The sequence below is a fragment of the Orycteropus afer genome, unplaced genomic scaffold, assembly GCF_000298275.1.
Source record: "Orycteropus afer afer isolate SDZICR_OR568_19922 unplaced genomic scaffold, OryAfe1.0 scaffold00044, whole genome shotgun sequence".
Lineage (NCBI taxonomy): Eukaryota > Metazoa > Chordata > Mammalia > Tubulidentata > Orycteropodidae > Orycteropus > Orycteropus afer.
Genome location: NW_006921631.1, coordinates 15623797 through 15633355, shown reverse-complemented (window position 1 = coordinate 15633355; position 9559 = coordinate 15623797). Strand labels below are relative to the sequence as shown.

The window sequence follows — 9559 nt, the reverse complement described above, 5'->3', positions numbered from 1 at the left end:
TGACATGAGACAAAGTGTATGTGAACTGCTGTATGAAAAGTGAATTTACTCTGTAAATCTTCACCCAAATCCTAATTAAAAAAAAAAAAAAAAAACAATAAGGTTCTAAACCAGTATAAATAAACTAATATAATTGATTTTTTTACCCACATGAATATCATATGAGAAACAGGACAGCTGTTGTTGTACAGGACTGCCTTGTGCATTGTAAAATGTTCAGCATCGCTGGCCCCTGTCCACGGAATTCTACTTCTTGTTGTTGTTTTTGTTGTTGTCAGGTGCCGTCAAGTCAGTTCTGACTCGTAGCAACCTTATTATATACAACAGAAGGAAATACTGCCCAGATTTCTTCCCTCTGTCTTTGCCTTTGGACATTCCCAGCTCTAAATCTCTTCCCTTTTGGAGAAACTCTGCTTTTAATTTCTTTTGGCAAAGGGCATACGTGGCGGTTGCTAGGCACTCTTTGCGTCTGCATGTGTTCTACCTTATGTCTCCAGAAAGAGTCTTCAAGTTGGAAGCACATATAGTGTTCCCATCTGCAGCATGACTGTTGCTTATTCACTCACTGTTCTTCCCAGCAGATGAGCGAGTGGTTCTTGTTTTCCACCCCTCTCACCTTGACATTTCACCTCACCCCAGCTTTTGCCGGGCAGTTTTTTAAAAGGAGCCAAATCTCTTTTCTTAGCACTGTTCAATAAAATGAAAAATGTACATATTGATTATAAGGAAAAAGATCAATATTGCTATTCTCACAGAAGGTTTCTTAGAGAGCGTGGGACTTGAAGTGAGCCTTAAAGGATTAATAGAATTTGACTGAGTTGAGGAGAAAAAACATTTTTCTCCAAGCAGAGATGTAAAACATGGTATGTTGAGATGGTCAGAACCAGGACACAGGTTGAAAATGGTAGGGGATAAGATTCACTAAAGTCAGCTCGTGGAATTTCATGGAAGCCATGGCAGACACGTGATGTTTTACCACTTCTTTGTTCGTTGTATCCCCACCTCCCTTTCCTTTCTGTTTGCTTGTTTTTTTGTTAAAGGTACCGCTTATGGTCCGTGAATGGGTAGATTTTTATCTGCCTTCTATGTCCTCCTATGCTCCCCCTCTTCACACACACATACCCCACTTCCTCCTGGATTCAGGCACAGATACAGACAGCTCTGCTCTGCCTCTGACCCAGCCCAGCTGACACAGAGCAAACACCTCTTGTTAGCATCTGATTCTTGTCAGTGTCTAATTCTGAGTGGAAGTCTGTTTTATTGTTGTTTGATTCTTTGCAAAGTGCTGGTAAAGTCTTGTCACTTTTTTTAAAAATTAAATTTTATGTGAAGTTTTTGTATATATAATTCTGCTTATGGTCCAGGTTTGTGTGTTAGTCATCTCCCAGCATGATCGGCCTAACAGCCTCTTGGCAGGCTGTCGTAATTCAGTTATTGTGTGTTTACAGGCGGTTCAGAATTCCACATTGCCTAGAGTTTTTCCACCACCAATGTCCAGACACTTTTCCTGGCTTCCCAGCCCTGCTAAGCTTTCAGAATCACATTTTAGTGTTCATGTTTGAAATCATTAAAGATCATCTCTTTTCCCTTTTATTTGTCTGATTTACTTTGAATTGACTGTATTCATATTTTTCTGACATAGGTCAGTATTTTATTTTACTCTGTTGACTTTGTAAAGCCCAAAACATAGTAAGACGGCAACCTGTGATCATTTATACCACTCATTTGCTAATAGAAGAGGAAGGGTGAGCTATTAACATTCTCACTTTTCTTGGTTCTATTTTTCCAAATAGAATCCTTTTTCTTATTAAGCATACAGTTGCAGGATTTGTTCAGTTACATTCTTTTCACATAACTCAGTTCACACAACTCTCAGTCTGATGTTTACGTGTTCCCTCTTGTCAGAAACCCCATCAGCTTTAGTGTTTCCTCTTTTATTCAAGGCCTTGCACGGTCATAGTGAAAAACCAAGTCCTCCCCCAGAAAAGTATGGAGTTCATCCTCAGCTTCTCACATCCCTGCCTTTGCTTTCCTTCAAGGACCCTTCCTCTCCTTCCTACCCAAGATCCCATGCCCTATTAGAACCTGCTCTGATATTTTTTATTCACACTGAGGAGCAAATTATAGGCAACAGTCAAAGGTGTCCTTTCCAAAGGTAGTCACTTATTAACAGAGCTCAAAGCCTTAAAGGGTAACCAGAGCTTCAGCCACCATATCAAGAGGCATTTTGGGGGCTCTTTCATGCTCCTGGACACGCACCATGTAAACAGATGCCTGGCAGCCCAGTGGAGGGTGCCTACAAAGATCACAAGTTATCATCAGCTGTTTCCCAGTCTGTCCTCCTTTAATTAAAATAATTAGAATCTCATCACTAATGATGAGACTGACTCACTAACCAGCCATCCAAGGGGATTAGTTCCGAAGTACCCCAAGAACCCTATATACATAAGGTCTTACAGAGTGAACCTAAGAATGGTGCTACAGCCCCTTAATTATTTTTCAAAAGTACTGACTAATTCGAGACTTTTTATGGCATGTCAGGTGGCTCCAAGTCCTAAAGTACCCAGTGTGTCATTCAGAAGGGGCTCTCTGAATTCAGCAGAGAGCATTTGCGTGCTGTCTGGTAGAGTCTTCTAGCAGTGCTGATTATTTCCTTGGGCACAAGTTGTTGCCTTCAGAACAAAGGAGTGAATAATAGAACTCATTTGGAAACAGCTAGTCTGAGTCTCTGGGTTGGGTTTAAGATGACAGTGCCATTTCAACCATGGTTAGGAATTCCTAGGTTTTAGAGTCAGATCATTACTTTAGTTTTCCTTCAAAATGTCTGAGTTTATACTCCCATTTTCCCCATCTCTTCTTGATATTAGCAGTAGTAAAGAACTCCAGTTATCAGTTAAGTGTAACAGGCACATGGGCTCTAATGACTTTTGCAGGTGGTTTGGGCTATATTGCAAGAACCAAGTCTTGATCTTAAACTGTCATCTGGATTCTGAGTTAATCCAGGAAAGCAGTAAAAATTAGTAACGTGTACCGCATGTCTCTGATACATGTGTTTTCCATTATTTACTCTTCTGTGCCCTAACACATGTTGCACATACACCATCCTTCAGTTTTTCTGAAATGGAGAGAGAGGGTCCATGGTTCCAAAAGGAAATGGCTAGCATGGCACCTTGAAACCTGAACTCAGTCACATGTTCTGAATGAAATAACTCCAAAAACATTAGCAGGTTGTCTTTCTTCTGTTGTCTACTTTTTGGAAAGCACTTAAGAGAAAGGCAAAAAAAAGGGGGGGGGGGGTAAGTTGTAGATATTCATATTTAATTCTCTAAAATAAGCAAATGATTTGATAGTCATTGCAGAGGGGCAGGACTTGTAAAATTGGAATTCAGTTTCCACAGCAGGGGTCTTAAAGAATAGGTAGGGTTAGTTAATATGCAACAGCAACAACCAGCTGTCCTTCATCTCCAGTGTAGCTGGAAAAGAAGAAAATTAACTTCAATTGAAGAGTCTTACAAGACTTGTAATGGGAAATTTATCATCAGTGGAAACTATTTTAAACATTGGAACAGAAAACTGACAAATAGAAGTGGAGGAATTAAGTCTCCCATTGGCTTTAAAATAGCTTGTATCATATGCTCAGTTGATAGATTGTTAGATCTGTCTAGTATTTCTTAACATTTTAGGGGTCACAGACCCCATTGAGAATCTAAATTACCCTCTCTCCAGGAAAATGCACACACAAATAAAATTTTGCATGCAATTTTGGGGAACATGGGGACTACCTGAAGCTTGTGAACTAGACCTTAGGTTAAGACACCCTGGACCAGCTGATCGCTAAGAGTCTTTCCTAGACTATTAAGCAACAAACTCCATGGCTCAGTGTGGTGGTTATGTTTGTGTGTCAACGTGGCTGGGCCTGGTTGAGTGGCTGGGCAGTTGGTGGTAATTATTCCCCATGATGAGACTGGTAATGAACTCCATGGTGGGATCTACCACAAGCAGCTGAGTAGCTGCCTTTGGGATGTGGTCTGTTTCCTGTATATAAGGAGAAGCCTTGGGAATGATCTCTAGCTTATGGCACGCTTGGACCCTGCTTGTAGCTGTATCGTTGTTCAGCAGCCTGCCATGCTCTGCCGACCTTGAGACTTACAATGAATTTGAATTAACAGCCTGCCATGTGGTTTGGTAACATCGGGACTGTGGCTTTTTACTTGTCAACCTTGGGGCTTCTCAGCCTCAGCAGTCAGCAGCTGAGTGCAGAAATGCCTCTAGCTCCAATGGGCCGGGAGCAGGAGGCAGAGCTGGACCCCAAGGCTGAGACCCTTCACCCAGCTCCTAGAGCTTGGCACTTTGAACTTGGATTTAAAGCCTCCAAATTGTAAGAAGAAACTCCTGTTTGTTAAAGCCATCCCATTTGTGGTATATTCTTGTCAGAGTGGCACTAGGTAACCAGAACACTCAGTTTTCCCAAATGTAACAAGGGAACCTAAAGATCAAATGCCAAACTTTGGACTTTCATTCTCTAGATGTGTGACATTTGGCATGCACAATGTTGAAATAAAAGAAAGGATAATGGAATAGAAAGCATTTTACTTTTAAATCTTAATGTTTGTCCTCAAAAAGCCAAGTGTGTCATTTTAAAATCACTCATTGGCTCTATCTCATCTTCTTAACAAGACTGGGCCTTTGCCAGCAGCCACTCTTTCCGGTCCCCACACCCAGCTCCAATTCACAGATGAAAGTGCAAACTGGAATGCCACGTTGACTACCCAGCATTCTTCCAAGTTCACACATCTTCTAACTGTATTGCTGTGATTGTTCAGCTTGGTTTGAAAAGCATTATTTATAGTCATCTCATCCATTTTATACTCAAGTTTTATTGATTACAAGTTGGATAATGATTACCCAGAACTACAGAAAATAATTTGGTTCTCTTCCTAAAATAAAGAGCTTCACCTTCTTAGGAAGTAGAAATTGAAGTAGGAATGCAGTATGTGTCTGTATGGAGTCTATGGTTAGCACTCAGCTGCTAACCGAAAGGTTAGAGGTTGTCTTGAAAGAAAGGTGCCTCAGAAGAAAGGCGTGGCAATCTACTCCCAAAAACTCAGCCATTGACAATTCTGTGGAGCACAGTTCAAGTCAGGACATGCCAGGTTGTTGGGAGTAGGAATCAACTCCATGGCAGCTGGCTTTGTGTGTCAGTATATTTTAAACTCATGATAATGAGTTAGTTTCTGTTAAGCATAACTTCTATATGGTTTCCCTCTCCTTTCTGAAAATAGCCTCTAGTTTACCTGAAAGTCTTATATAACTTCAAAAAGGGCAAGGAGGCCACATCTTCTGACCTCCTGTAACCCTACAAGAGGAAGACAGGATTACCAGTAGTAACCCAAGGCCTATTCCTACAAGGCCAGACATGCTGCCTCTCTCCAGCTTTCTCCAACCATTCCTCCCAAAGCACCCACCACCTCTCTCCTGGGTTCGATAATTCGCTGCAGTGGCCACACAGAACTAACAGATTATGGAGTTTATTAGGGAAGCACCAGGCTACAATTCAAGTCAGGAAAAATGCTCAGTCTCTCTCCCAGCCCACTGTCTCTCAGCCAAGTCTCTCACAGTCTCTCCCCCAGCAGTGCATGTCCCTTGGTGTCTTACTCAGCAATGCCTGTCTCTCGCGTCACTTTCCCAGCAGCATGTCTTCCTCAACCAGCAGTCAGAGAGGGTTCTGCCTCCAGGAGGCCTCCTTTTGAGCTTGGCAGAGTGGCCAAACCAACCAATAATAGCATCAGAACTCTAAGCACCTGAGAGAGAGCCTCCCATAACATTGCGTTGTGCCACGCCCAACAGAAATAACCCAGGTGGATAACATTTACAATCAGGAGTTCCTCAGTTGCTCATTCCACCACTGAGTTTACAATGACTTATGGGTAGAAAAGCCATACTAAGTAATTTACTACACTGCAATAACCCATTGCTGTTGAGTTGATTCTAACCCTTTGGGACAAAGTGGAATTATCCCATAGGGTTTCCAAGGCTATAATCTTTACGGAAGCAGACTGTCTTATCTCTCTCTTGTGGAGTGGCTGGTGGGTTCGAACTGCCGACCTTTTGGTTAGCAGCTGAGCTCTTAGCCACTGCACCACCAGGGCTCTTTGAAAGGCCTATAGCATGCCTTTTAATCCTAAATTGGAAATGTACTTGTCTCTCAGGAACTCTGGAATTAAAGATGACTGCAATATGGGAAGGCAGGTGATCATGCTCTCTGGGAAAGAGCATAGTTGTCAGATTTATACAATTTGTCAGTCTTCAACAAACCTTAATTCATAGTTGAGAGTCTCTTAATAGAATCAGAAATACTACCATCGAATAGGAGCCAAGCAGTCTTAGCCAAGGGCTCCTTGCCATTCACATGATGTGTTGATCCTTTTTGATAGTTGTTCCTTCCCATTGTTGAAGGTGAAGAGGAGGGCTTAGATATTCTCCCATTCTGTTGTTATAGTTGTTGTTATGTGCCATGGAGTCGGACCCGACTCATAGCAACCCCTCCTTGGGTTTCCGAGGCAGTATCACTATGGAAGTAGATTGCCCAACCTTCCTTCCGAGGAGTGGCTGGTGGTTTTGAACTGCCAGCCTTCTGGTTAGTGGTCAAGTGCCTTAGGCACTATGCTATCAGAGCTTCCATTCTACTCCCCAGTAAAATCCTTTGGTGTCCCATTTACCCCAGTCATGGGGATATACTGCATGGAAGGTGTGCGACACATATCTGTAGACAGGTCTTCTGTGGTATTAACTCTGGCAGTGGTTCTTGCCCGTCATGAGCCAGTGAAGGTTGTTTGGGAACTAGAATGGAGGAGAAGACAGGCCATCCTGGCACCATGCCCAGCTGTAGCTCTGCTTAGAGACTGATGAAGTCCCTCTGCACCCTTTAACGTGTTTTGACATTTCACACCCTTGAAGCTTGTCCTGTCCTTCTTGGATTGAAGTTCACGGCAGACACACACATTCTGTTGAATACTTACCCTTTGCATATTTTCCTCTCTGCAGAGAATGTGATCAACGGGCAGGATTACGAAGTGATGATGCAGATTGACTGTCAGGTGATGGATACCAGGATCCTCCACATTAAAAGCTCATCGGTTCCTCCTTACCTCCGAGATCAGCAGAGGAATCAAACCAACACCTTCTTCAGTTCCCCTCCAGTGGCCGCAGAGGCAGCCCATGCAGTCAGCACCATCGCTGAGTCTTTACAATAGTATACTGGGGCTATGTTGGAAAACTAAGAGTGGACCCCACAAACTGGAGCACAGGAGAAATGCATCTTTCTTCCTTCTTGGTGACAGCCAGAGAACTGCCTAGTGATAGAATTCACGGGATAGTGAGAGAAAAAAAGAATTACTTTGTTTTTCACCATCTACCCATCTATTTGGAAGGCACTGGAATTCAGACACAAGTGAGCAGCATTTCTCCAGTGGCACATTTAGCCCAGCCTCTGCAGTGTTACCTGGTGTGGTTTCTTTCTTGTACCTTTTTGTAAGCTGCTTGTCCCTCTGAATTTGTTTTTTGTTAAAATTCTCATCTTCTTTCAGATAAGTTCTACTGCCCCTCTTGCCCATTTCATTTATTGATAAAGTGGTTTTTATTTAAAGCTCTACAGTACTTATGTGCTCAGATGTTCCCACGGGTTAGACTTTGTTTTTGTTTTTTATTTAATGCAGACTTACTCTGGGTGTTGTATTCACTGAGAAAACAAGTTTCAAAACCAAAACAGCCAAAAAGTACCCCAAAAAAGAATCAAAACAATTTTTGGATCTTTAGGTAAAAAGGAAAATCCCCAGACGATAAAGTTGACTTCTACTTGGGATCTGTGGTTCCCACCTCTTGCTGCTGACACAGCACACAAATCAGTGTGTTGGGGGAGTGGGGGACGCAGCAAATCTGAGAGAACAGAAGGGAAGGGTTAAGGGGGTGGGTTTTGAAAGAAGAGATGGTTCCATTAATACACGTGTTTAAAACGTTGAATATTTGCATTTAAATGGACATTTAAGATTAAAGCAACTGTTACTTTTGAGGACTTCAGACCACTGAATGTGAGTCTTTACTAACACGCTACAGATGCTTGAGGACCACAGAACAAAGTCTTCATTCTAATTGTGAGCCCCCACCCTGCTACCCACCTTGTGTTCATGTGATGATACCAGACCCACATAAGGGACGTGGAGATAACTTTCCACTCAACAAGGCAGGAGGTTTTCTCTTGAGAACACGCAAGTGTTTCTTCATTTTGCGCATGCTGACAGGCAAGCCGGAATTCCTGATGAGAGCACGCATCCTCTAATGTGGCAAGAATTTTGTTTCTCCAGTGAAAAGACAGTGGAAGAATTAACTGTTTTGTCCTCCCATGTTAAAGAACAACACCGTGTTTATTTTTCTTTTACTGTACTTTGCCTGCCTTTTTCTTCATAGGAGACAGGTTGTTTAGTTTGGTGGATTCATGGAAATGGATCCCAGGCAACATTGTCCTTTCCAGTGTTCTTGCTTCAAATTCTAAAGTGAGTCTCCCTCTCCTTTTATAAAACTTTTCATTTTCTTGTTAGACCTTATTCTGAAAACACTGCATTGTCTCACAGTTGACTTGCCTTTGCCAGATTTCTTCCCTTTCCGTTCCACCCTGTCTCAGTCTATTGCTCTTCGTCCTTGTAAAGAAAGGAACGAGAAATTATACCAACTTCTCAAAGGTGACATGCAGCGCGTTAGTTTTCTGCTTGTGAAGTTAGGCCTGGCTCCTGAATAACTTTGAAGAGTTCAATGTTTCTGACCTTCTGGACAGGGATGCCTCTCTGTGGAATCTAGTGATGCTTTTCAGGGAAATCAGTTTAACTTGTGTGAGGGGACAAAGCACTGTGAGGGTAGGGGGTGCAGGAGGAGGCTCCATTACCTGTTAATCTGTAGTGTTAATTAGATGCCTTTTTTTTTTTTTTTTAATTGTGATTTGGGTGAAAATTTACAGAGCAAATTCACTTTCCATACAGCAGTTCACACACACATTGTCTCATGACATTGACTACAATTTACCACAATGCAACAGCTCCCCTCCCACTTCCTCCCCACAGTTTCCCTGTGTCCATCCCTCCATGCACTTCTGCCCCCTGAGCTGTCTCCATCTGCATAAATAGCCCTTCTTTCTCCCATGATTGTTCTCTCCAAGGAGTGTATCTACCTCAGGTAAATGTTCAACTCATATGCCTGTCTTGTTTGCCTGGAAGCCACAGGTGTGGGTTCAATTCCAGACCTGAAGGGCAGCTAGGGGCCATAGTCTCAGTGGTTCCACCAGGAATTAGCCTCCTCTTTGTCCACATGTACAAACCGTTTTTTAAGTCAGTGCAGCACGCCCCTTTGATTTGGTTGTCCAGAGGGATCTCGGACAAGAACCATTTTCCCTGAGGGCCACTCTTAGTTCTCTGATGGCTGCCAAGGAATAGAAGGCAAATACCTAGAAGACCTCAGAGGTCAGAGGACAGGCTTCTCATGGAATAGCATCTCCTGGCCCTGTTGTTGTTGT

The 9559-nt window shown here is 42.7% G+C and overlaps 1 protein-coding gene across 1 annotated transcript in view; it reads left to right on the top strand.

The window, feature by feature from the left end:
* Positions 1-7253, top strand: part of ATF6 (activating transcription factor 6) — a 370257-nt gene extending 363004 nt beyond the window's left edge. Inside the window, exon 16 of the mRNA XM_007937768.2 lies at positions 7045-7253. Within this exon, the coding sequence (XP_007935959.1) occupies positions 7045-7253 (209 nt within the window). The remainder of the gene's footprint in view (positions 1-7044) is intronic.
* Positions 7254-9559: the final 2306 nt, after the last annotated feature.